At 42.2% G+C, this 27,842-nt stretch overlaps 1 protein-coding gene across 1 annotated transcript in view; it reads right to left on the bottom strand.

Annotated features, from left to right (window-relative positions):
* Positions 1-2,371: 2,371 nt before the first annotated feature.
* Positions 2,372-27,842, bottom strand: part of LOC308325946 (myosin-7-like) — a gene marked incomplete at its 5' end in the record, with an annotated part of 28,400 nt that continues 2,929 nt past the window's right edge. The window contains 32 exons of the mRNA XM_080778728.1: positions 2,372-2,483; positions 4,737-4,871; positions 5,802-5,897; positions 7,200-7,304; positions 7,816-8,112; positions 8,286-8,489; positions 8,592-8,900; positions 9,271-9,395; positions 9,809-9,974; positions 10,975-11,158; positions 11,844-12,040; positions 12,505-12,623; positions 12,724-12,850; positions 12,957-13,346; positions 13,448-13,538; positions 13,623-13,768; positions 14,536-14,712; positions 14,815-15,057; positions 15,147-15,402; positions 16,823-16,959; positions 17,142-17,265; positions 19,061-19,266; positions 19,359-19,432; positions 19,824-20,121; positions 20,486-20,656; positions 20,782-20,931; positions 21,181-21,299; positions 21,431-21,569; positions 22,198-22,301; positions 26,126-26,224; positions 26,328-26,391; positions 27,145-27,237. Coding sequence (XP_080634854.1) covers positions 2,463-2,483; positions 4,737-4,871; positions 5,802-5,897; positions 7,200-7,304; positions 7,816-8,112; positions 8,286-8,489; positions 8,592-8,900; positions 9,271-9,395; positions 9,809-9,974; positions 10,975-11,158; positions 11,844-12,040; positions 12,505-12,623; positions 12,724-12,850; positions 12,957-13,346; positions 13,448-13,538; positions 13,623-13,768; positions 14,536-14,712; positions 14,815-15,057; positions 15,147-15,402; positions 16,823-16,959; positions 17,142-17,265; positions 19,061-19,266; positions 19,359-19,432; positions 19,824-20,121; positions 20,486-20,656; positions 20,782-20,931; positions 21,181-21,299; positions 21,431-21,569; positions 22,198-22,301; positions 26,126-26,224; positions 26,328-26,391; positions 27,145-27,237 — 5,166 coding nt within the window. The 3' untranslated portion in view covers positions 2,372-2,462. The remainder of the gene's footprint in view (positions 2,484-4,736; positions 4,872-5,801; positions 5,898-7,199; positions 7,305-7,815; positions 8,113-8,285; positions 8,490-8,591; positions 8,901-9,270; positions 9,396-9,808; positions 9,975-10,974; positions 11,159-11,843; positions 12,041-12,504; positions 12,624-12,723; positions 12,851-12,956; positions 13,347-13,447; positions 13,539-13,622; positions 13,769-14,535; positions 14,713-14,814; positions 15,058-15,146; positions 15,403-16,822; positions 16,960-17,141; positions 17,266-19,060; positions 19,267-19,358; positions 19,433-19,823; positions 20,122-20,485; positions 20,657-20,781; positions 20,932-21,180; positions 21,300-21,430; positions 21,570-22,197; positions 22,302-26,125; positions 26,225-26,327; positions 26,392-27,144; positions 27,238-27,842) is intronic.

Consider the following 27,842-nt stretch of genomic DNA (forward strand, 5'->3'; position numbering starts at 1 on the left):
TGGCACTTGGATATGTCACGTTGAGCCAGGCTGCAGCTCACTCCATGTTGCTAAGGTCATCATGGGTTCATTGATTCCCTGCCAAGGTTGTACCAAAGATTATTAATTTATAAAGATGGGCCAACTTCATTGGAGCCACTAGAGGCCGAATGATTCACAAAGCCTACATAATTTGTAGGCTTTTGTAGCCATGCCTACTTTATAGGCTACATGCACTGACGTCATGTGGATCATTGAGAGCATTATATGGCAAATGTCATGATTCCCATTTCCCAAATCAGCCCCCATCAACCAAGAGTCTAAGACAGTTATGGGAAATTATTTTATTTCACTTTTAATATGTCCATTCATTTCACGTTATAATATTCACATATCTTGAATGTGGGGCCAGCGCCCCCTATGTGTTGTCCGTCAAATTGCAGATGGACAGAGAGAGGCTTCCGTCTCTCTTGCTATTGGCCTCTTGGGTTGTACCGCTCTCTGCTCCAATGCACGTTGACATCAAGCAAAAGGACAACTGTGATGGAAAAGGAGCCATGAAGCCAGGTCGCCGTTATAATCTGTTAACCCATTTTGACCCGGGATCGATTCTTCTAAATCTTCTTGATAAAAACCTTATGTTTCTATGTCAGTCGTTCTCAAACATTTTCATGTCAAGGACCCCCGAAATTATATGTAATTGGCCGCCGGACCCCCCCCCCCCCTAGAAGCAAAGATTTGAGGTCAGGGGAGAAGCAAAAAACCGAGAGACCACGCCTACTATATTTAGGAGACCATTTGTAGGCTTTGTGTATACCATTTCTCCTCTAGTGGCTCCAATGAAGTTGGCCCATCTTCATGAATAGACCATCTTTGGTATACCTATGATGCTCTGACTGTGACATCATAGAAGGTGGTTTGTTTCCCTGCCCACATACCTGCTTTTTTTCTCTACAGGCAATGTGTTTGGGTGAATTTCACCCGTGTGAAGTGATAGAGAAAAATCCCATACATGTACACCCACAGGATTTTCTTTTTCCACTGGACCACTCTCACATTTCCCAGGAATGGGTGGATCAAAGGAGAAGTTCCCAGCTCCATTTGTTTAGGAATATTTCAAAAATAATACCCACGTTACCCCACTTAAAGAAGACTACATCAAGTTGCCATGAATTGCTGTACTTAGTTTACATTGGGTCAACTATAGCCGTGTTTAGTGATGGTGTGGGGCTGTGACATGAAAATGTCTGTATGTTTTTATTTTTTTAAGTTCCTGAGTCAAGTATGGAAAAAGTAATCCCCAAGAGTAATCAAACCAGAAATTGTAGATCTTCTATTTTCCAAAAATCAAGTAATCCATCAAATAAAGGCAATGCATTGCTCAAAAAGGGGAAAGGTCTATTCCTCAACAAAGTTTCAAGTCAGGAGGTTCCCCATTTGTCCAAAAGCTTAAACCCTCAGAAATAGTCCTTGGCCAAACTTTTCTCAAATCTCAAAGTTCTCCGGCACCACTACTCTGTGGTTTATCAATGTATGATTATGGTTTCGTATTCGGAGTCTCTTTAACAAACCTCCACCAAACACTCTTTTTGATAACTAAAATGGAAATGCCTGGCCGCCGCACTTCCTGTAATTTTATAGCTCGTCCTGGTACCTCACTTCCTGGAGCTATTGCTAACATGCTCTTTCCCCACAGCTCCCCCTATGCTCAAACCTTGTCAACAGTAACTTAATGACCGTGGTTTCACTACACAAAACAAAACATAACAAAACTAAAACAAAACATATTTTCCGTATGCTATACATTCTGGGGGTTACATATTCAAACATATTTTAACCAATATATTCCCTTGTTATCACCCAGTATGTTGTGTTCATTTTCATTCAATACTCATCATACCAGGAAAGGAAATACATTTCTTCACACATTTATGTGGCAGTGTCACATATTTATTTCTAAAAAATATGGCAGCTCTGGCCCATAGTATTATATGGACCTGGATATTGGATAGGGGGCACGCTGGCCCAAACAAAGGTTGCAAAACACAAGTACTATAGACTGTTCTCCACAATCATAATCGTCTCCCTTCCCAAGTAATTTTCACAAATTGTAAATCCCATTCTGTACGGGAACCCCTTTTGGGTGTTTTAACTAGGAATTATGCTATACTTTAGCTATTTAAAAATAGCAGATCTACAAGCTCATAGCGCACCACAGAGTGGCGCGCTACGAGCGTGTAGGTCTGCTATTTTTGAGAAATCGTGAAAATGCGGCACAAATCTTTGAATATATCTGCTGTGAGTAAAAGTGTGAGTAAAAGTGTAATTTGATCCATGGTTTCTTAGATCCATGAAATGAACGACATGCACACGTTTATTTGAATGAACTTTTGCTTTATTCTACAGTTGCTTTGGATACGGAGGGGGAGGAGCTTAACCATATCATAGAAGGTGAAAGGCTCTCCGGAGGTCATCGGTGAGGCTCACTCCTCATCGAGCCCTTTCTGTGATGGACAGCAGAGAGAAAGACAGCAGAGACACAGCAGAGAGAAAGACAGCAGAGAGAAAGACAGCAGAGAGAAAGACAACTCATTAGAGAAGATTGTTGAAAAGAGTGTTGCAAGATGGAAATGGAACAGATCTGTCACTGAACTACCTGAACAATCATTAATCAGAAGAAGAAGTCAAAGTCGTACGATTTGTCACCCAAACTTGTTCTCCGCATTTGACCCATCTCTCTTTGGAGCGGTGAGCCAAAGGGCGGTGAGCTGCAGCCGTGCCGCGCTCGGGGATCCTTTGATTAATTGATTTGACCCCCCAATCCAACTCATTGATACTGAGTGCCAAGCAGGGAGGCATTGGGTCCCATTTTTACAGTCTTTGGTATGACCCGGCCGAGGGATCGAACCCTGACCTCCCAGTTTCAGGGCGGACACTCTAACCACAAGGCCACTGAGCTGGTGCTGAACACACTGGAGCAGCTCAGACAATTATAACTATAAGCCTCTCTTTATTAGACTTAAGGCCTCTTCATACTCCACTCAGGGGTAGAGTGGCAGGAAGGTTGCCAGTTCAAACCCGGGCTTCCCTAGAGTTAGAGTCGAAGTGTCCTTGAGCAAGACACTGAACCCCTAATTGCTCCTGATGTGCTGGTTGGTGCCTTGCATGGTTTCCGCCGCCATCGGTGTATGCTATGAATGTGTGTGTGAATGGGATGCACAATGTATGTAAAGCACCTTGGATAAAGGCGCTATATAAATGCACCATTTTACCATTAATGACGCTAATGCACACTCTCTCGTGTAATATTGCTTCATAGCCTACCTAACCCTTAACTTCACTGTTATAATTAAAATCTTTATAAACTGGTCTGGTCTGATTTCTTTGATAAAGTACATTGTATGAGGAGATAATTGATCTACTGTTGTGTTAAAAAAAAAGAAGCATGTTGATGGAATAACATTTACACTACATGCAGAAGTACCGTCTTGGTATTACCTAGTTTTTCCTGATTGTTTCAATAGAATCATGGACATGGTGTACCGTATAGTTAACCCTAACCCCACTATAAAACCACTATAAGCAGGGATCTGCTTATTTTTATTTATATCTTTGTATTTATCATATTTTATGATCAATAGTATAATAAGATTGTTTATGGAAACATATAGGGATTAAGGTTAAGAGAGTACGAGAGGGGTGAGAGAATGTCTGTGTAACAGTTTGTTGTTTGTGTCATTTGTAATTTCTTGTTTTATATGTGTTGGTTATACTCTGATGCTGGGGTACTTTGCACTTTGACGATGGCGAGGGCCAATATATTTCCACACTCACTCCAGAGGGTCACAGTGCATATTACTGTCGTAGCAAAAATAGCTGATCTACAAGCTCAAAATGCGTCGCAATGCGACGCGTTTTGAATTGAAAACCTGATTATTTTTTTAAAGGGACACTTCACCCTTTTTGCAAAAAAATAATATGTTAATGACGTTTAGAAGCTTTAGATCACTTTTCTGGGGGTATTTATGTGTGTAATATGTGGTTTTAGATATTTTAGATTGTAGCAGTGAGCCTGTTGTCTCTGATGTCATGGACACTGGGCTCACTTCCTTCCTGGACTACATGTTGTCTCAGTAAGACAGCTCTCCCCCCTATCCACAAGGAGGAGCAGTGCACCAAAGGATTATGGGAATTGTAGTCCAGGAAGGTAGTGAGACCAGTGTCCATGACATCAGAGACAACAGGCTCACTGCTACAATCTAAAATATCTAAAACCACATATTACACACATAAATACCCCCAGAAAAGTGATCTAAAGCTTCTAAACGTCATTAACATATATATTCTTTTGCAAAAAGGGTGAAGTGTCCCTTTAATTGGAATCCTGAAAAGTATCCTTTTTATTGAATTTAAAATGCATTTAGTTATAGTTATGAACTGTTAACATAACTACATTGGACACAAAGAGACTAACATTTTAATACTAGTCATTAAGTACTAGTCATTTAATACTAGTCATTAAGTACTAGTCATTTAATACTAGTCGTGAAGTAATTAAAGCGGGGTTTGGAATTGTAACAACTGAAATCAGTACTATATCAGTATTCTGATATTAACATGAGGGCCGCATTAAGTGAAGGTGGGGGCCGCATGTGGCCCCCAGGCAGCCAGTTGCCCACCCCTGCTCTGATGTGATTTTCATGCTACAAAAAGCCCAATACAAATATTGTATATATAACTGTATCTTATCTGCTAACCTTGGATCCCACATCGCGGCTCTTGGCACGTAGCTTGTTGACCTGAGACTCAGCGATGTCGGCTCTCTCCTCAGCCTCGTCCAGCTCGTGCTGCAGTTTACGGAACTTGCCCAGGTGTGAGTTGGCCTGCTCCTCCTACGCAACAGCATTACAAGAAGACACCATTCATTTTAATTCTTCATACAATCACCTGCTCCTCCGGCTTCTACGCAACAGCATTACAAGAAGACAACACCATACCATGTTTACAAAACAGGGGAAGTGTAGAGAAAATAAGTGACCACATGCATGCCTATGAGACCTGAGAACGATTCTGCAAATGTCTTCTAAATCCTGAAAAACCCCATGTTTCTATGTCAGTGGTTCTCAAACATTTTCATGTCAAGGACCCCCAAAAATATATGCAATTGTCCTCCGACCCCCATCTGAAAATATGTTGTTCCAGCGACCTCCCAGAAGCAAAGCTTTGAGTTAAAAACGTTCGCTCTGAAAGAATATATATTCAAAGATTTGCGCCCAATTTTCATGATTTTTCAAAAATAGCAGACCTACAAGTTCGTACAGAGTGCGCACCGAGTGCCGCGCTATGAGCTTGTAGAACTGCTATTGTAGAATAGCTAAAGTATAACATCATGCTTAAAACACCAAAAGGGGTTCCCGCCCAAAATGGGTCTTTTAATATTTAAAATACTTTAGAGACTTAAGTCACTCGACAAAAAAAAAAAAAGGATTGTCAACCAATAATCGGAAGTATTTAAAGTAGAAAATTATCTTTCAGAGATGTAGCTATCAAGGCACCCTTTGTGTAGCCAGATAATCTCCACCTTCTGATACATCTGAGGAAATCTAAATTTGATGTAGGGGTAGAAAACAGCAGAGAAAACCTCCGCCAACAAACGCACTCACCACTGTGGAAACTAATCCCGACACCAGTTTTTTGTAAGTCTCTGAATTGTTTCTACACAGTTTTAGCCTCTACATTGAATTCAGATGAGATGAGAACTCCAACAGTCTGGCTAAATTAAGGCACAGTTGTTGATTGTTTTTGTGGATGCTTGCACTTACAGACTCCTCGGCAGATCTCTTGTAGGCTTTGACTTTCATCTGGAGCTTGTCTACCAAATCCTGAAGACGCACCATGTTTTTACGATCTTCCTCCGTCTATGAAGATGAAGAACCATGGCAAAGATCAACAGTTATGTATTCTGCTCACGGACATGAATAGTTAATGATTAATGATTAATATTTGTAAAACCAGCTCAGATATTCTTGTGGTTATACTGTCCACCCTTGAGACTGGGAGGTCTATTTTGCATCAGATGAAGATTGTTTAGGAGGAGTTTATCATTTATTTGTGGTGGTACTTACATTTGTAGGTTGTGGTTTCCATGTGGACAGAGAGCAGGGCTGCACGAGGCAATCGAGTCTAGATCAGCATAGACTCGCTCTTGAGGGCTTTATAAAGCCCAACACACACCGGGTGCGCAGCGACGCGGAAAATAGCACGGTGGCGTATCGGAGCGTCAGGCGAGGCGTGAACGCGCGTCGGACGCCGCCGGTGTGCGATAGGTTAATTGAAAATAACGGAGGCGGCTGTTTTGACGCGCGGCGTTCGCAGACGGTGTGTGAGGCCCTTAAGCCACTTCCACTCAAGGCTGCTTGGTTTCGGACGAAACTTAACATGGCGCAGCTTCGCGTGAACGCGCATATCGAGGGCAAGTGTGTAGGGCGAGTGGCGAGGAGGCGGTTTCAAAAAGAGGGGTTGGGTCCCATTTGGGAGTCTTTGGTATGACAAGGCCGGGGCGGACACTTAAACCACAAGGCCATGCTCAGTGAGCTGGTCCACACATACAGGTATAATACATACAAAAACAAATGTGTTATCTTTTTTGAATTTGAAAGTCATATGAAAGCAGGGAACCATAGCTTCAAATTGACATATTGGTTGTTCAGTTTGACCCACCAGTTTTGGAGATATGGCTTATAGAGTAATGTCTTGCAGAGAAACAGCGAGTTGAGAAAACAGGCTTGAAAGGTTCACTTCTGTGGTCTCTAACATTACACCTAGCTACATGTTTAGGGGTGCATACTTAGTTTAGACTAGTCATTGGTTAGACATGGGTTAAGGTTAGGTTTAGGTGTGCATTTATTTCATATTTACATGTCAATTTCAGCTCTGACACTTATTTCAGACATGCTCTAGTATGTGAAAAAAAGAAAAAACTGTTTTTCTCCTCTGGTGAAAAGCTGGAATCTGTGCGATGACAGTTTCTCAGTCAAATCTGGTCACACTAATAATATTATGTGAACAGGTTGTGATGCTATCTATAAAGAACCTATGCTGAATAAAACCATATACACACAGTATAGGAGGTGTTGTTATTTAGAATGCTGAATGCGTACATGTTTTCTTGCCGATACTGTTGTTGAGATTTAGGTACACACATGCAATGAATTAATTACCTGGTATGTTAATTCTTTGATGCGTCGCTCGTATTTACGGATTCCCTTGATGGCCTCGCTGCCCTTTTTCTGTTCACCCTCCACCTCCATCTCCAAATCTCTTACCTGCAGGTAACATCATGGCATTCATTATGGACATTACATTCCACTGATCCACCACACAAGATCAGAGATCTTGTGTTGAATTATAAGAAGTATAAGTTGCTCATTTGTTATTGCAGTATATCACGTTGCACAGAAACAATCAATGCGGTTTTTAAATCAGTTCTACAGATCCATCCATCCGTCCATCTTCAGATAAAAAAATTAAAAGACCCCAGGAAGAATAGCTGCTGTGACTCACAGTAAGCTAATGGCGATCAAATAAATAAATCAAATCAAAATAATCTTCAACCGTTTATCCGGTTGTGGGGCAACAGTTCCAGCAGAGAGCTCCGGACTTCCCTCATCAGAGATACTGTACAACATCGATATAGCCAACAGCACTCACCCTGGCCTCCAGCTTCTGCACCTGCTTCTTGCCTCCCTTCATGGTAACATGTAAAACACTCACCCTGGCCTCCAGCTTCTGCACCTGCTTCTTGCCTCCCTTCATGGTAACATTTAAAACACTCACCCTGGCCTCCAGCTTCTGCACCTGCTTCTTGCCTCCCTTCATGGCGATCTGCTCCGCCTCATCCAGACGGTGCTGCAGGTCCTTGATGGTCTGTTCCATGTTCTTCTTCATGCGCTCCAGGTGAGCGCTGGTGTCCTGCTCCTTCTTCAGCTCCTCTGCCATCATGGCAGCATCAGTGATGGCCTTCTTGGCCTTTTCCTCTGCATTTCTGCACTCCTGCAACGCTTCGTCCACCTCTGACTGAAGCTGGGACGTATCGACCTCCAGCTTCTTCTTCTGGTTTATCAGGCTGGTGTTCTGATTTCACATGAAGTATAATGTAAAGTTATATTGTGCATAAAACAAACATGTCTAATCAACTGTAATTGATGAAGAGTAAAGCTTCAGAGGAGAACAAATCTCCACCAGAACAGAAGGCATTCTCCTCCATCGTTGTGGAGCAATAATGAGAATAAGAAGAATAAGAATACCTGTGAGTGCAGCAATTGGACTCTCTCGTTGATATCCAGGAGTTCTTGCTCAGCCAGCTTGCGGCCTCTCTCGGTTTGTTCCAGAGCTGCTCTCAACTCCTCCAGTTCGGCCTGCATGAGGTTGTTGCGTCTCTCAACGATGGCAATGTTCTCCTTCAGATCGTCACTGCATCGAAGAGAATCGTCCAGCTGGAGTTGGGCGTCCTTAATGGAAAGGAAGGAAGAACAATTCAGTGTACAGACAGACATTGTCAAATCAGAAACATCTGATGACAACAACAGTAATTGTTTTTTTCTTTAATGTACCTTCAGATGAGCATGGACAGACTTGAGTTGTTTCTGAGCCTCGGCCGCCTGCCTGTTGGCCTGGCTGAGCTGGATCTCCATCTCGTTCAGGTCTCCCTCCATCTTCTTCTTCAGGCGCATGGCCTCATTCCTGCTGCGACACTCTGCGTCCAGCGAGGCCTGCAGGCCGTCGATGGTCCTCTGCATGTTCCTCTTGCACTGCTCCGACTCCTCGTCCTTCTCGGCCAGCTTGCGCTCGATGTCGGCTTTGATCTGGTTGAACTCGAGCTGGGCCCGCAGAATCTTACCCTCTTCATGTTCCAAGGAAGCCTGGTATACATAACAGAGTTCATATCATATACTGGTATTTCATATTTTAAGCAGTGAGGAACAGATGCCTAGACACCAGAGTAATCTAGTAAGAGAGTGGCGACACTAGCGTTGACTCCCATTGTAACAATGGAATGCGGAAGTGCTCATTCTATCTCAATGGGATAGTTCCAATGTTTGGAACTATAGCCCATAGGCACCCGCTTTGCGGCGAGATCAAAGCATGTCGCCACTCTCTTACTATTCCACTCGTCTAGACACATACTCTGCATGGCAAAGACCACTTTGGAGGTGTTCATTTGTGTTTTTGTTTTGCTTAACATTGAATTGAATACAATAAAAGTGTCATTTAACACAAACGGCCTGTTACCTCGGCTTCCTCGAGGGCAGATTGAATCTCACACTTTTCCTGTTCCAATTGCTTCCTCTGTTTCTCCAGTTCGTGGATGTTCTTTCCTCCCTCGCCAAGTTGCTCAGTGAGGTCAGAGATCTCCTCTGCGAATAGAATTATCATCAGGTTTGATCATTTTTAAACAAACGTGTTGCACGTGAAAGTCACATTATGGACGATATACTTGCCAAGCAACCACAGACAAACTGTATAGCGCGCCGCAGTCCCTCCCCCTTCCAGAAAAACGAGTGGCCCAGGAAATGAAAACCCAATGCATTCTCCCATCGGCATTTCTAATATAATTTATTTAAAGACGGTTACGCCGCGGACAAAGCCAACTCGGATCGTGACAATGAACACAATGTTTTGGGCCGATCAAATAATTTATAAGTCGAAAAACAAAACAAATAGTGTTGTCTCCTGACTTTCTTTTCTTCTTTCTAATGATGCGGCGCTCTATTTAGGTAAACTTTTAGCTCCTGGTATTTTCCCCACCATGGAATCTTTAAAAGCTTACCCTGTAGATTCTTGTTCTCTCTCTTCAGGGTCTCCAGGTGGTCCAGAGATTCTTCATAGCAGTTCTTCAGTTTGAAGAGATCGGTGCTCAGAGACCTGGCCTCCTTCTGGGAGCCCTCCAGCTCACACTGGGACTCCTCGTATTTCTGCTTCCACTCTGCCAGGACCTGGAGGGTGGAGGAACGGAGACATAATGGACAACTGCATCAACTGAATGGGCGACACTGACGAGGCTAATGTGTTGTAACAATATCGAGTAGAAATTGCCTCAGCATGGTGATGAAAAGCATGCCATATGGATTTTACGATACCCCGTACTGTATACATAGTCCACCGGAGTCTCCCGAGGGGTCTATAGGATGCATGTGGTTAACTATGCCTATTTTACACTAAAGGCTTTCCATATCATGTCAATAACAGACTGCTGTTCCAATTTGGACATTCATACCCTGAAGAAAGCAACCTGCTTGCCGAAACGTTGGTTCAATAAAGTTTCTAGCATCGTGACTACGAGCTGTGCGGCCTCTATTCTTAAGTCCAATTTGGACTATAAAATATAGTTTGCACAATAGTTTGCACAATCTACGTAAAGCACCTTGGATAAAGGCGCTATGTAAATGCACCATTTACCATTTACCATAGTTAGAAACTAGTTAGCGTTATAATCTGATCGCCCAGGGCGGTGTACTTGTACGTGAATACACAATGTACTAGATATGTATTGTGTACTGCCTGAACTGTAGCATACTTTATAGTTAGGCTACGGGAGCCATCTCAGACAGCAAGGTCAGCTTGCTGCAGTTAGCGGTTGTTATGTCTCATGTGTTGTTGTCACGTCAGTTGGGATCCAGCTCTATATATGTTCCTGTGTGTGTAATAAACTTTGTGAACCTTTAGCGTGATACTGTCTCGTGTCGCGTTATTGTTCTCCCGGGCCCACCGGCGCTGTCGCCGTACCAAAGGTATACTTGAACCTGATTGTCACACACCACCCAGCCGGCACACACTACCTGTCTGTCAGAACCACACACCACCCAGCCGGCACACACTACCCGTCTGTCAAACCAGACGAGGGTCCAGTACTTAGAGTTTACAACAGTTCATCATTTGCATTCGTCAGTGGTTTTATGAGATGTTGTTCGATGCTAAACTAATGTCTATAGTTACCTTGTCAAAGTTCCTCTGCTTCTTGTCCAGAACAGCAGCAGCAGCGTTAGACCTCTCCACGTCCACCATGAGATCTTCAATCTCATTCTGCAGTCTGTGTTTGGTCTTCTCCAGGGAGGAACATTTAGCATTAACGGCCTCGACGGCCTCCTCTGCATCCTGGAGACGCTGAGCCAGCTTCTTCCTTCAGATCATTAAACAGTGGAATAATTGGAACGTTTTTGTTTTTGCTCCTTGGTTAATGTTGACTGCAATATATTTTTTCCCTACCAAGAGAAGCTGCTTAGTCATCTAACAGACACACTTTTTGTTCGTCTTACATTTAAAAAATATATAACATAACACAAACAAAAAGCTGGTCTGCTCGACAAAGTAAAGTATGGCAGGAAATGTGATATGATTAATCAGCTTGATTCCTAAACTGGAGTATTTTACAATTCAGGCATTTAGCAGACACTCTAAATCCAGAGCGATTTACAGTAAGCAAGACACAATAATAATAATACATAATAGTAATACATCAAATGCATAGAAATGGTTGTCTAGCATCATTAGTAAACTAAGAACATATCAATGAAAACCGTAGAATATCAAAAAAATTATAATCAATAACCTGTACATTGAAACTATACTATACGAAACAAGGTCTACAAATGAACCAGCATGGCATCTGTCTACATAACATGCTATATGAATTACACTTTAGCCTTTGCAAAAGCCTGCTAGCTCGTCGAGGCTAGGTGAAGTGTGATGGCAAATGCTGCGGGCTCTTCAGAAGATGGGGAGTGAGTCTAGCCGTTCTAATTCAATGGAGAATGGAGAGTTTGGAGAGATTGGTCCACAAAATGATGAGCTATACAGTGTCTTACTTGGACTCCTCCAGCTCTTCAGTCCTCTGGATGGCATCAGTCTCGTACTTGGTTCTCCACTGAGCCACCTCAGAGTTAGCCTTGGACATGCCTCGCTGCAGTTCGCCTTTGGCCTCCTGCTCCTCTTCATACTGCTCCCTCAGCAGGTCAGAGTCGTGGCGAGAAGACTGCAGTGCATGGGCTAACGCATTCTTGGCCTGGTGAAAAAAATACAGCAGACTGCAGTGCATGGGCTAATGCATTCTTCGCCTGGTGAAATAAACACAGCAGACCGCAGTGCATGGGCTAACGCATTCTTGGCCTGGTGAAATAAACACAGCAGACTGCAGTGCATGGGCTAACGCATTCTTGGCCTGGTAAAAAGATTTTCATGCAACTAGACTAAAATGTTAGGCTGAGACCAGTGGAAAAGAGATACAGTAGAACTAAGTTATCTTATGCCTGGCTGCGCTCGGGTGTGTTACACACAAAATCAGGCACTATGGAATCATGGCGCACTAAAATGTATTTTAGTCAACTGTAGATTTAGTCAACTAAAACACAGAAACTAAAACAAACTAAAACAGTTCAGAACACTTTTTATGACTAAAACTAAATAAAAAGGTGCTGTCAAAACTAAGGCAGATGAAGCAGTATATACACTTTTGGATCCTAATTTTACCTTTGTCTCCTCTTCTAGTTGTCTTTTGAGGTCCTCTATCTGCTGAGTGTAGGACAACTTTCCTCTGGTCAGCTGAGACACCAGCGAGTCCTTCTCCTCCAGCTGTCTTCCGAATTCACCTGGATTAAAACAATCATTATTGTCCTGCAAAAAAAAAACCTTGTAGCCACCGGGGAATTTATGTTGTTCTTTTGCATATGGGGTAAACGCATACTGTACCATTTTCAGTTTGCAGCTTTGCTTTTTGCATATTGAAGTCATTGATGGTACGTTGAGCCTCTTCGTATTTCGCCTTGTATTCGCCCGCCTGATCTTCTAAAGTCCTGCACATCTTCTCTAGATTTGTCTGAAAATGAATGGAATCGCGGAAAGCATTTAAACAATGTTATTGCATTCCAGATATTGTGGGCTTTGTCCCAACTTAACGTCTGATTTTTAGCAATTTCTCCAACCTTTGTCTTCACGATATGCTCCATGCTGGAGGCCACGTCGTCCAACTCCAGTCTTGCTTCGCTCTTCTCCTTCTCCAGTTTCTGTTTGACTCTCTGCAGGTTGTCAATCTGCTCTCCCAGGTCCGCCACACTGTCGGCCTGTTTCTTCCTCAGGGTGGCAGTGGTGGCCTCGTGATGCAGAGTGGCCTCTTCGAGGTCTCTGCGGAGCTTCTGGAACTCTGCCTCTCTCTTCTTGTTCATCTCAATCTGGGAAGTTGTCGCCCCGCCAGCCTCCTCCAGCCTCTCGCTGATCTCCTCCAGCTCTCTGGCCAAGTCAGACCTCTGCTTCTCCACCTTGGCCCGGGCAGCTCGCTCTGCCTCAAGCTCCTCTTCCAGTTCCTCAATGCGGGCCTTAGAAGAAGAGCATTGTTTAATCAAAATGTCACAACCTTTTTTTTTTTCTTCTCCTTCCATAATAGTTGTGTAATTATATACCAAGTAACATTACAGACCTGGAGCTCCTTGAGTTTCTTCTGAAGCTGAATGGAAATGGCCTGTTCATCTTCTATTTTGCTGGTGAGCTGACTGACTTCAAAGTCTTTCCTGCGGCGAAGAAGGAGTGAGAGTCAGAACAAGCCTACTCAATCTAAAATGTTCAGAATGTGTACGTAATATTATTTATTTTACTTTTTAAGACGTTCTTCAAGTTGCTGCTTGTCATTCTCCAGGTCCATTTGGCTCTCCTGGGTCAACTTCAAGTCTCCCTCCAGCTTTCTCTTTGATCTTTCGAGATCCATTCGAACCTTTTTCTCTTGTTCTAAAGATCCCTCGAGCTGGAGAACGTCATACAGATTACATCGACTGTGACGTGCAAACAGTGAGAAACGCCCACGGGCACAACACCAGCAGGACATTCACTGATTTCATTCAATCCCACATTCGGCACAAATATTGGGATGAATTAATTCCACTACATTATGCCACCAAAATGAGGAATGCCCTAGAGAGGGTATCCGGAGAACTCGCCAGTTTACCAACTCGCCGCAGCAAAAGTTCTTCATCAATGTCTTCATCGTTATACTAACATGCTATCAGTGTAGTCACTGTAGTGTTTCGAACCCACAGATGTTTTAGTTCATTTCCAAAGTGATCAAATTATTTTGTGCAATGAAATGGTCAGCTCTTCATAAAAAAGGTTGAGTATGTGAATACCTAACTTTAGCATTCCCACTTCATCTAAGTGTAAACTATAAATGAATGAAGGTGAAATAAAACTAAAATGCATTAAACCGCGGCGAGTTGGTAAACTGGCGAGTTCTCCGGTATTCTCCTACAGTACCATCACCCTACAGTACCATCACTAGTACCATCACTAGTACCATCACCAGTACCATCACCAGTACCATCACCAGTACCATCACCAGTACCGTCACCAGCCATCAATAAAGTGTGACTCGAGTCACAAACCTCCTTCAAAACAAGCTATAAAAGAGCACATGTCTGCAATTTGCAACTGGAAAGAAAATAAATAAATAAAATCAATCATTCAATCACCAAACCAACCAACCCTGCTGTGGCATGCATTCAGCTGCCTACTTACATCGTCCACTTGCTGCTCCAGCTTAGCTTTGGCCTTGGTCAGGGAGTTGACTTTGTCCTCCTCTGACTGCAGGTCATCCAGTGTTTGCTGGTGAGCCTCTTGTAAGGCTTTCTTCTCCTTGGTCAGCCTGGCGATGATGTCGTCCTGAGAGGCCATTTCCTCAACCAAGTTCTTCACCTTAAGAAGCAGTGATGGTTTAAGCAGTGACATGTAAAAGGTTCCCCAAGAAATGCAGTTGTTCACATAAGCAACGAGAGATGGAAGATAATATGCTATTACCTTGTTCTCTGTGGCATGCTTCTCTTTCTCCACTTTGGCCAGAGTTAGTTCCAAGTCATCGATATCCTTCTTCAGCTCAGAACACTCGTCCTCCAGTTTCCTCTTCTTAGCAGTGAGTTCTGCATTCATCTCCTCCTCATCCTCCAACCTCTCTGACAACTCTTTGGCTTTTCCTTCCATCTGAATCTTGTTCTTGATCAGTCCCTCACACCTTTCCTCTGCGTCACACAGGTTGTCTTGCTCCTGTTCAAGTACCAATTAAGTTACTTGTTGTAAACACTATATAAAATGTATGCATTTATTACTGGGGCAAACACAACATTCCAACTTACAGCCTGGACGTGGAGCTGCAGGTCATTCTTCTCTTGGAGAAGAGTGACCATTTTCTCCTCTAGTTCCTTCCTACGGGCTTCAGACTTTGCGAAAGCCTCCTTCAACTTGAGGAATTCGTCCTTCATGGTGGCCATCTCCTTCTCTGTTTCAGCAGACCTCAACAGAGGCTTGATCTTGAAGAACAGCTTCATCCAGGGCCAATTCTTGACCCCCATGAAAGCACGGATATTCCACTGGATCACCAGCAGTGCATCCCTGCAAATTAGAGATATTCTATAATAAATCCCTGCTAAATGTTGCTAATTGAAAATGATTAATCATTGAATGACGAAAGCATGCTTGAGAAACAAAGTCAAATACCAAGCCAATGATGAAGGTTTTTGACTACTACATTCACGCAATAAAAGTAAATGAGATGGGGCACAGGTCTCCACCACGGCAGGTTGTGGCCTCCTGGTGGCGCTATAATAAGTCAATGTGAAAAGGGTGCCATTTCTTACACCTTGGATGGTAAAGATGTCACGTAAATTGCACGCTGCGTTCATGATTGTTTTTGTTCAAATCGGGCCAATTCTGCAAATTTTGAAAGCCAATGTTAGCCAATCAGGATGGAATATGCAATATCGGACAGATCTGTCTTTATCACATGATTATAGAGATACTTTAACGATTTGTGGGATTTTAGGACGACATATGCAGGAGTAATATTAAAAAGAAAAGTTGTTACAAAAGTCTGCCTCCTGGTGGCGCTATAAAAGGCCGTTCTGGAAAATGTGGGGCAGAGGTTCATCGTTGGCATGCAGGGAGTGTGTGTGCAAAGTTTGGCATGGATTGGGCCAACGGTGCCGGAGATTAGCTGGTAACGGACGGAAGCACGCACGCACGCACGCACGCGCGCGCGCGCACGCACGCACGCACGCACACACACACACACACACACACACACACACACACACACACACACACACACACACACACACACACACACACACACACACACACACACACACACACACACACACACACACACACACACACACACACACACACACACACACACACACACACACACACACACACACACACACACACACACACACACACACACACACACACACACACACACACACACACACACACACACACACACACACACACACACACACACACACACACACACACACACACACACACACACACACACACACACACACACACACACACACACACACACACACACACACACACACACACACACACACACACACACACACACACACACACACACACACACACACACACACACACACACACACACACACACACACACACACACACACACACACACACACACACACACACACACACACACACACACACACACACACACACACACACACACACACACACACACACACACACACACACACACACACACACACACACACACACACACACACACACACACACACACACACACACACACACACACACACACACACACACACACACACACACACACACACACACACACACACACACACACACACACACACACACACACACACACACACACACACACACACACACACACACACACACACAGGCCTGGTGGAGACAACAACAACCAGGAAATGATAATAATTTCAGTAATTTGGCACACTGCATGTCTGACCTTCGTTCTACCATCTTCTGGAACTCTGCTCTTGACAGCAGACCTCGTGATTTGGCTTGTATTCCAGTGATGATGAGAGACAGACGATCATCTCTCATCTCCTCTAGTGTTCCTAGGAGGCCAGCCTTGAAGAACACCTACAAGATATAGGGAACAACAATGTTTCCTTTTTTTTTAGCAACTGACAGTTGGCTGTGTGGGCCTACTTATGTAAGAGAGAGAGTCTGGTGTGTATCTGACATTTGGAGTTTTTATATGAGATTAAATGTTTATCCTTGTCTGACATTGAAAATAATAGATTCAGAACAGACTTTGTTACCTTTGTGTGTCCAAACTTGTATTGGTTATGATCAATCTCTAGAGAGCCAAGTAGTTTTTCAGCTCCTTTCTTGCTGTCAATGAACTGGCCGTCTGGGATTGCAGCAGGATTCAGGATGCGATATCTACAAAATAAATGCTAGAACTTTGTAGTCTAGGAAAAGAGAAGGGAACTCATGCTCCAAAAGGTAAATGTATTGACGATATTTCTAGCCAAGGCTCTACATCTGGTCAAACCCATGTATCTTTTGGAGCATATGAATGTGTGTGTTCCCTTCTCTTTCCCATACAGTTGTGATCAAAAGTTTACATACGTTTGTAAAGGACATACTGTCATGATAGTCCTGCCTTTCCAATAATTTGTTCAACTCTTATTTTTCTGTAATAGGTTGATTGGAGAAAATACTTCTTTCTCATACAAATACATCTTGAATTTATTTGTATTTTTATGAATGTTTAAGGGTTTTCTGAAAATGTGACCAAATCTGCTGGTTCAAAAGAATACATACAGCAATGCTAATATTTGGTTGCATGTCCCTTGGCCATTTTCACCCCAATTTGATGCTTTTGGTAGCCATCCACATTGTTCCACAAGCTTCTGGCAAAAAACTAATACTGTAATAATAAAAATCACACCCCTGTGAAGTGAGCAGTGCAATTGCAGTGCAATTCCAGTGCAATTGCACTGCTCACTTCACAGGGGTGTGATTTGTATTATTATTACAGTATTAGTTTTTTTCTTATGAAAGCAGAGAGTCTTCTGTTTCATACGGTATATAGTATGTACATGTCGCTATAGGCCTTATTTTGTGAATAATAGTTCTTCAGGTCCATGCCTTCTCTAAAGTTCTCTCTGGTGAGCGCAAGCTGCATTCAATAGCCAATTACTGACAAACTGTACATGGGATCAATGTGTATTTGTTTCCCTCCTAAAAGTAGACATTCAGGGCTTTCATTCAGTGTGTAGTATGTATATGATATTATTTGTGTTCATTTTTATATCTGTCTGTCAATGTCTGTCAACTTCAACCTTCCATATCTCTGCTGTTTTTTCAAGCGAGCAGAGTGCAGGCAAAAGCAGGTGTTAGAAAAAGGTCAATATCTCCAGAATGGAAGATGGTAAAATCATGATTTTTGTTTAAAATTGAAGTGGACAAGTTAGGCTTTCTTTTGATTTATCTCGCTATAAGAGGCCCCTCGCTGTGGGCCCCTAAAAAGTTCAAAAGTCCAATGTTAATCACTTAGCACCACCAGGCCTGAGCTCACTTTAAACTCTAGCATACAAAGTATTAAACAATTTTTTGCACAGTTGATCTTGGGACCTGTAGCTGACTAGAAATGACTTTCCTGACTTGTTTAAGTCTATTATTCGCTTTTTCAGATCCATGCTGAGCTCCTTTGACTTTCCCATTTTATTGTTTGTGGGTTGTGGCCAAACGAGCCCTAAATAAGGCTCAGAGAAGTGAACAGACCAGAAGTAGTCAATCATAATCACTCAGTTTAAGTTAAGAGGCCATGCCACAAAGCTAATTTGATTGACACAACTTTCTACATTACCATATGGGACATAATATGTATGCTGTATGTATATTTATGAACCAGCGGATTTGGTCACATTTTCAGAAAACCCTTAAACATTCATAAAAATACAAATAAATTCAAGATTTTTTTGTATGACTAAGAAGTATTTTCTCCAATCAACCAATCACAGAAAAATAAGAGTTGAACAAATTATTGGAAAGGCAGGACTATCATGACAGTATGTCCTTTACAAACGTATGTAAACTTTTGATCACAACTGTATGTCACTTTTTGAACCCAGCACCTCCACGAAGTGATGTGCGTTTTGTATTAGTTTCTGTGGAACTTTGTTTTTTACACAGAATATTGTAACTTAGCAATGTACGTGGTGTTACCTACCTCTGTCTGAAATCTCCATAGAGGATCCTGTTGGGGAAGCCCTTCCTGCAGATCCTGATGCCTTCCAGCACGCCGTTACAGCGAAGCTGGTGCATCACCAGAGGGTTCTCCATGACCCCGGGAGTCTTGGACTCGTTGGGGATGAGGCAGCGCACAAAGTGAGGGTGCGTGGACCTCAGGTTGGACATCAGCTTGTTCAGGTTCTCCTGTGGAGTTAAGGAAATCCTGTCAGGAATTCTCCCCAACCCCCCAAAAATCTAGCTAGGTAATTTTTAAGTAGGCTCTAGGTTTAACTTACTCGGTGCAAGGCTGATACCGTCTGGAAGGAAGAGCCTTTCTTCTTGCTTACTCCCTTACCCCCTTTACCACCGTCTGATGGATTAAACAGTGAGGATTAGATTACTTTGTATAGACAAAGATGTGTAGTAGGTGCCCTCACAAAAAACATGCAGTAATCCTGGTCTCTAAACTGCCTCCCGCTGGCCAGCCGGGGCGCCTGATGGAGGGGAAAGGAACTGGTCCAACCAGGGAAACTCCCCTAGGTCAGGTCAACTTGGAAGGAAGCATGAAGGAAGCATGAGTTCAAGTCCGTTGCTCTCCCCAGGTTGGCGGAGGGTGTGTATAGAGCCAAGGATCACATTAGATAATTGACACAGGGGTGAACAAGGGCTTACAAAATCGTGGGATAAAATAAATTATGAAAAAATGTGTGTGGTTAAAATGAGATGGCAGAATTGACATGCTTTAAGCAATTAACATTTACCTGACTCTGAAGCATAAGTTGCAAAGAGGTTGGCCAAAAACTTCAGATTAGACTTCTGGTAAAGTCCCACGACCGTCTCGTTCAGCGGGTCTTTGTTCTTCACCAGCCAGTTGTTGATGTTATAGTCCACGGTGCCCGCGTAGTGAACCAGGGAGAAATGAGCCTCCGCCTTTGGCCTGGGCTTCTGGAAGTTGCCGGACTTCCCCAGGTGGTTGTCGTACAGCTTGGCTTTAAAGGTGGTGTCGCTGGCCTTGGGGAACATGCACTCCTCTTCCAGGATGGACATGATGCCCATGGGCTGAGGAAATGTAGTTAGTTAGTTACTTTATTGACACAAATGTATAAAACATTGGGTCCAAACAATAATAAAAAAAAACATGAATCAAAAACTTTAAAAAAGGTACAATACGTTAAAATATACAATACACAATACAAAATCCCTTTACAACAGGAGCGTTCTATTGCTCCACAAGTGACAGGCAGGCATGTAGCATATGCAAAGTCTCTCTGTTAGTGCCCACAAAGAGTGAGCTCAAATCAATACCCTCATGTCCATATTTCACTCCGATATCTACATTGAAGAACAACTAACTTGCTAGAAAGAGGAATAGTTTTGTATTGATCCACGAACACATTATATTTCTATATTTCAAAGCTCTCACCTTTTCGATGAGGTCAATACAAGCCTGTAAGTCCATGCCGAAGTCAATGAAAGTCCATTCAATGCCCTCTTTCTTGTACTCTTCCTGCTCCAGCACAAACATGTGGTGGTTGAAAAACTGTTGCAGCTTCTCGTTGGTGAAGTTGATGCAGAGTTGCTCAAAGGTGTTGAACTGCAAAAAGGACACGATGCAAAACGTTAGCATAGATGTCCTGTTACATGCTCATTTTTCTTAACTCAAAGTGAAAATGACAGCTAATAACGCGACGTCCTTATTGTATTATCGTCATGACTCACATCGAAGATCTCAAACCCGGCGATGTCCAGCACGCCGATGAAGTACTGGCGGGGCTGCTTGGTGTCCAGCGATAGGTTGATCCTCACCACCATCCACAGGAACATCTTCTCGTACACTGACTTAGAGAGTGCACCGATCGCATAGTTCACCTGTGGCATGGAAACCCAAATGTATACAAATGTCATGTGTGTGTTTTATAAAAGTCTTTATCATATTCTATCTTAACCTTGTATTCCCTCTCAACAAACCATGTCCTTCCTATCGATATAATAAAGACAATTCATTCATATTATTGTGCCAACTACGTACCATTCAAACATATAATCTTGCATACAAACTTGGGCAAAGACAAAGCTCATTATGCATGCAGCAATTTTTTATAATAACTCATACAGTACCTGGTCAACACTCTGTCCCTTGGTGACCCACTCGTTTCCCACTTTCACTCTGGGGTGACAGAGACCCTTGATGAGGTCAGCAGAGTTCAGGCCCATCAGATACGCAACTTTGTCAACATCTGAGGAAATTGATTCCAGTTAAACGGTGAAGATAAGTTGAAAATGTGTGAAGTTATACATGGCTTATGAACACTATAGTGTACCGACTGTCTTCTTGTCATCATGTGCCATCTTATACACACAGCCTCACCTTCGGTGCCGTCGGACTCCGCCTGCTCCTCTCTCTGCTTCTGTTTGAACTTCATGTTCCCGTGGTGCATGATGGCACCGGTCAGCTTGTAGATGCCGTTCTTCTCTTCTTGAGTGAAGCCCAGCACGTCAAAAGCATCCTGCAGTTGTAGGTCCAAGAAAAGACTGATTGAAGATACAGTAGCATGTGGTTGTATGTACTGTATACCGTGGAAACTAAATACATTTGCTTAAGTACAATTTGGAGGTATTTTTAACTTTACTTCAGTATTTCCAATTTCCAATACATTTACTTCTACTCCACTACTAGCCTCGGAAGACGGAAACCCAGACGTTTTTATTTCCAGGGAGGAAAAAAAAAAAGGCTGGGGCCAAGTCAGCTTCAATTCGGCATAGAGTTGCGCAAACGTCGCTCACTCTCTGCTGATTTCTGATCGTCTGCACCTTTGTTAAATTGGCGCACACACACACACACACACACACACACACACACACACACACACACACACACACACACACACTCCTCTCTCTCTCTCTGTCGCTCTAATTAATTAATTAGTCTCATGTCCAGCAGCTGTGCCTATAGTTTCTCCCGGCGGATCCTACTTTTCCACGACTGGCTGTATACAGTAAGTACAACCCCATAATTCAGTCTCACAAAGTCTTAGACTGTTATTTGGACTGCGATGTCATTAATATAGGTGAAAACAACTAAGTCCGGGTTCATTGCGGGGCTACTTGGATCAGAACCATACGATGTCGACTCACATCAGTGGCCAGCAGCTCCTCAGCGTCGTCGATGGACGCCACCGTCGTCTCTCCTTGGGAGATGAAGGCGTAGTCGTACGGGTTGTTGCTGATGAGCAGCATCTCTAAGAGAATTGCAATTGTCATCAATGTCAAGTTAGTGATAGGGCTGTAACGATATATATCACCCATTCTTGAGATAAGGGACAAAACTTTTTTCAAACTGGATTTTTTTTTTTTTTAAGATACATTCAAATCAAATAGATGTATTTGTAGACACAGGTCTCAACTACCAATCTTGAGAAGGAACAGGTTTTTCGCATAACATTTCTTTCTAAAATGGGACATTTATGCACTTAATACCTGATTCATGTCAACTCCGTCAGACACACTAAAATCCCTTTTAATTGAATTTTATCATTTCAACAATAATATAAAGTCCTCAGTTATCTTATAATGGCTTTCAGTAATCAAGTTAAGTAATACAAATCTTTTAATATTATTTTGTTCCAATATCACACTATTATGAAATATCCAATTTCTCAAAACCGTCATTTCAACCTTTATTTTCAATATTATAACATGAAAACCATGTAAAAAAAAAAAAAAATCATCATTACGTATCATTTCAGTTGGTGTTTCAATACATAAGCACAAAAGATTTGACAGCGAATTTTCTATTTCTTTGGAAATTAACAAAAACATCACGGGACGAACGTCTGACGGAGTTGACGAACATCTGACGGAGTTGACAAGTTTAACTGATTTAGGTTCTAGACCACCTAGGATCTTGATTCTGGTGACTAATCCCACATTTTCAAGGATGAGGAATACAGTGGTACTATTTAGATTTGCCCTGTGAACATGGCAGCCATTTTTCAAAATGGCCGCCAACTTTCTGTTATTTCCCAATAACTCAAGTTCTACACCACCTAGGATCTTGATTCTGGTGACTAATCATACATTTTCAAGGATGTGGGATACATTGGTACTATTTAGATTTGTCCTGTGACCATGGTAGACATTTTTCAAAATGGCCGCCAACTTTCTGTTATTTCCCAATAACTCAAGTTCTACACCACCTAGGATCTTGATTCTGGTGACTAATCATACATTTTCAAGGGTGAGGAATACAGTTGTACTATTTAGATTTATCCTGTGACCATGGATGGTAGACATTTTCAAAAATGGTGGACCTGCTATTATTTTACCAATTTACTCAGGGAATATTATCAGAATAATATAAAATCTGTGAATACATTTCTTACCAAGAGTTTTCTTCACCAATGTTTGTAAAGGTGTCTACTAACATATCCCACATTGGTTTCTATTTGACCACCCTAGGGGCATGTTTGACAGCTGCTGAAAGTTGGGTACCATCAACAACCAATATAAGGCTAAATGTTCTAAATTTCATTATGCTTTAAGTAGCATGTGGCATGTCAAACTAGGGGCTTTTCATGATTCTGGATCCATTCCAAGCATTAGTTTTGCACAAAAAACACTACGTTGGCTAAAAACGGCCATAGCCATCATCACAGATGTGATGAGGTCAGCACATGTCGGCACATTTGGACAAGTGGCTATGGCCAAACTAGGGGGTCTATGGCCAAACTAGGGGTCAAACTCCTTGGGCTAAATTCGGTGAGGTGAACAGTGAGCAGTGAGCGAAAGACTGAAGACAGAAGATTTGGCTTCAGGACCATCAGGCAGGATGTGCAGACACTGAAGGCATCAGTGTCTTTCTCTGTGTCCCCAGCATGTCAACCAAAGCAATGTTACCAAATCAAAGGAGCCTTCACCTCATGTCACCTGGGGCTGGGTGAGCAATCGTATCCTGTATCTAAACTCACAACTAAATACAGACACTTGGCCAGACTGCCGTTTGAAAGGGTCAAACCCCTCATCCTGATTGGGGAAGACCACCCCACCTAATCACACCAACCGAACAAGTGAGGTTGGGGCCTCCAGGTGGGCCAGCAGCCATCTGCACAAGACTGGGCTGGACCCTGCAGGAAAGCAATCTCCAGCCAAGACAATGTAAGTTGACTATAACAGAGCCCCAGAACACAGAGCTCAGGAGAAGGATGGAGAAACACTGGCAGGAGGCCACCAAGATACAATGCCCCAGAGACCCAGAGTGTGCCACCACTGGCAGTAAGGAGATCAACTGCTGCAGCAAAGATGTCATGAAAGGCAAGTCTCCACCAAAAAAAACCCTGAACCTAATCGGGGTGTCAAGAGACCAAAGTTTCTCCCCCACAGTTCCCTGCAGTGGCCAGTGAAGTCAAACTGTGCATCTGTACCTGAAAGGGGCAAGTCAAAGGCCAGAAAGCCCACCTCCTTTTAATGTCCTGTCAGTAGAAACTCAACCTGCACCTGAAATAAGCCCTTACCTCTCCCAGAGAAAGTTCATCCTTGAAAATGTAATGATTAGTCGCCAGAATCAAGATCCTTGGTGGTCTAAAACTTGAGTTATTGGTAAAATAACAGCAGGTTGGTGGTCATTTTGAAAAACAATGGCTGCCATGGTCACAGGACAAATCTAAATAGTACCACTGTATTTCTCATCTTTTAAAATGTATGATTAGTCGCCAAAATCAAGATCCTAGGTGGTCTAAAACTTGAATTATTGTAAAATAACAGCATGTGGCGGCCATTTTGAAAAATGGCTGCCATGGTCACAGGGAAAGTCTAAATTGTACCACTGTATCCCTCATCCTTGAAAATGAGGTCTTAGTCACCAGAATCAAGATCCTAGGTGGTGTAGAACTTGAGTTATTGTAAAATAACATCAGGTGGCGGCTCTTTTGTAATATGGCTGCCATGGTCACCACGAGACAAATCTGTGATGGCCCCATAGCCAAAAATGTTCCTTAAGGCATGCTCTAACTGTGTGCCAAATTAGAATACTGCCCATTATTCAAAAACAATAATTTTATTGTTTTAGGAACACTTTTGTCAACTCCGTCAGATACACGTCAACTCCGTCAGACACAAAATCTGACGGAGTTGACGTCTGACGGAGTTGACAAAATGGCATTTGTTTTCATCTTAACCCTCTTTAGTACAATGTAGCCATTTTGTTTTTGCTTAATTTTGTTAGCTAAACCTAACCCCTAAACTAAAATAATAAACATTATTTTGGAATTCTTAACAAAGATCATAATAATGTCCTGACGGAGTTGACATGTAAAAGCTGTGACCACATTGTTATCAACATTGTTTGTTTAAAATATCAAACAATTGAATGCTTGTCAGACCAGGTACTCCACTGTTGCAACAAATATAAATGGGACTTGGAAAAGGAGTCTTCAGGCTAAATCTGTCGACAATATTTTCTGATTAATTTAAGACTTTTAAAAAAACCTGACGGAGTTGACGGAGACGTGGGACGAACATTTGATATGAGATATTTAATAGAAAATATAAATTAAAATTAACTGTGTATATTATTTGCTATGTTGTTGACAATCTACTTTAATTTAGTATGTATATTTATGTGATTGTGACAGTATTAGACACTTTTTTGGCAGTTTGAAATTGTGGCCACTTGCTGGGGACAGGCTAAATACAGGCCTTTTTGGGTACATGGCCTGCTTTTAACTAATTCAGATGGAATATGAAAACAATTATAATGAAATTAAGGGCATAATAATACACAACTGTATTACACTTAACTTTGCAAGTGCTTTTATTTTTATGAATTAATTAATTTTTTACATAAAATAAGGCTCTTATGTGTGGGACATGTTTTTTCCACTTTTGTCCCTCATCTCAAGAATGAGTGATATATATATAGTAACTGCATCGAAAAATCTAACCCATTTAGACCTGAAGACGATTCTATACAAAAAAACGTACGCTCTGAAATAATATATATTCAAAGATTCGCACCACATTTTCAACACACTCTGTGTATTAAACACTGCATGGTTGTATACTGCACCTAGAAGCTCGGGTTTCTTCTGAGAGAGAATCTGGTAGAAGATGTGGTAGTCTCTCTCAGCCTTGAGCTGGAAAGTCACACGGGACTTTTCCAACAGATCTGTGAACAAACATGCATGTTTGTTTTACTGTACAATAGAAATATACTATACATATAGGTGATTATGGAGTGGATGCTCATATGCGTGTGAGTGAGTGCTTACATGTCTCAATATCAGCAGAGGCCAGCTTTCCAGTGGCATGGAAGTGAATACGGATGAATTTTCCCTAATTAAGAAAGAAAGAAAGAAAATGTGGCAAAAGCATGTGCATTGTTAAATACATTTAATTAAATCTATAAAATGTGTGTGTGTGTGTGTGTGTGTGTGTGTGTGTGTGTGTGTGTGTGTGTCTGTAGAGTATAGTCTCCGTGGCCAGACTGTTGCCTCCCGCAATGTTCAAATGCTTCCGTCATACAGTCTGGAGCAACGGAAGCTCTGATCACGAGTGAAATATAAATGCTTCCGTCATACAGTCTGGAGCAACGGAAGCTCTGATCATGAGTAAAATATAAATGCTTCCGTCATACAGTCTGAAGCGACGGAAGCTCTGATCACGAGTAAAATATAAATGCTTCCGTCATACAGTCTGGAGCAACGGAAGCGCTGATCACGAGTGAAATATAAATGCTTCCGTCATACAGTCTGGAGCAACGGAAGCTCTGATCATGAGTAAAATATAAATGCTTCCGTCATACAGTCTGAAGCAACGGAAGCTCTGATCATGAGTAAAATATAAATGCTTCCGTCATACAGTCTGGAGCAACGGAAGCTCTGATCATGAGTAAAATATAAATGCTTCCGTCATACAGTCTGGAGCAACGGAAGCTCTGATCACGAGTAAAATATAAATGCTTCCGTCATACAGTCTGGAGCGACAAGCCCCTCAGGTTTGGGCATCGGCCGAGTAAATCATATAGTAATTTGGATTGATGTCAAATAAATTGACTTACAGTTACAGTTACTTAGACTAAACACTCACAAATCTGGAGGAGTTGTCGTTCCTGATGGTCTTGGCGTTACCGAAGGCCTCCAGGGCAGGGTTAGCCTGGATGATTTGATCCTCCAGGGTGCCCTGAAAGAATGAAATCACTGGATTAATACACATACTGATAAGCGATAACAGCAATTTACAGATCGGTTCATTTGTATCCAGAGCCGTGTTGATTTCGACAAGCAAATTGTGATTTAGTTTAGTCATGGTCTTTTGAATAAAATGCCATTTAGTTTTAGTCATATTTCTGTAATCTGAAATGTTGTCGTTTTAGTGTAGTTTTAAGTAAATATCATACGATTGTAGTCGACAAAATCTACAGTTGATTTTGCCACCCTTTTATGGTTTCATAATGCCTGATTTTACACTTGGTTGCATGCTGAAAATAGCCGATCTACAAGCTCTCAACCTTTTTGTAGACAAAATGAACAGTGGATCAGAGTAATGACCTTTAAATGAACAGTGAAACAGAATAATGACCTTAAAATGAACAGTGAATCAGAGTAATGACATTTAAATGAACAGTGAATCAGAGTAATGACCTTTAAATGAACAGGGAATCAGAGTAATGACCTTTAAATGCACAGTGAATCAGAGTAATGACCTTTAGTAATGAACAGTGAATCAGAGTAATGACCTTTAAATGAACAGTGAATCAGAGTAATGACCTTTAGTAATGAACAGTG

The sequence above is a fragment of the Protomyctophum bolini genome (assembly GCF_963924005.1).
Source record: "Protomyctophum bolini genome assembly, chromosome: 12".
NCBI classification, from domain to species: Eukaryota; Metazoa; Chordata; class Actinopteri; order Myctophiformes; family Myctophidae; genus Protomyctophum; species Protomyctophum bolini.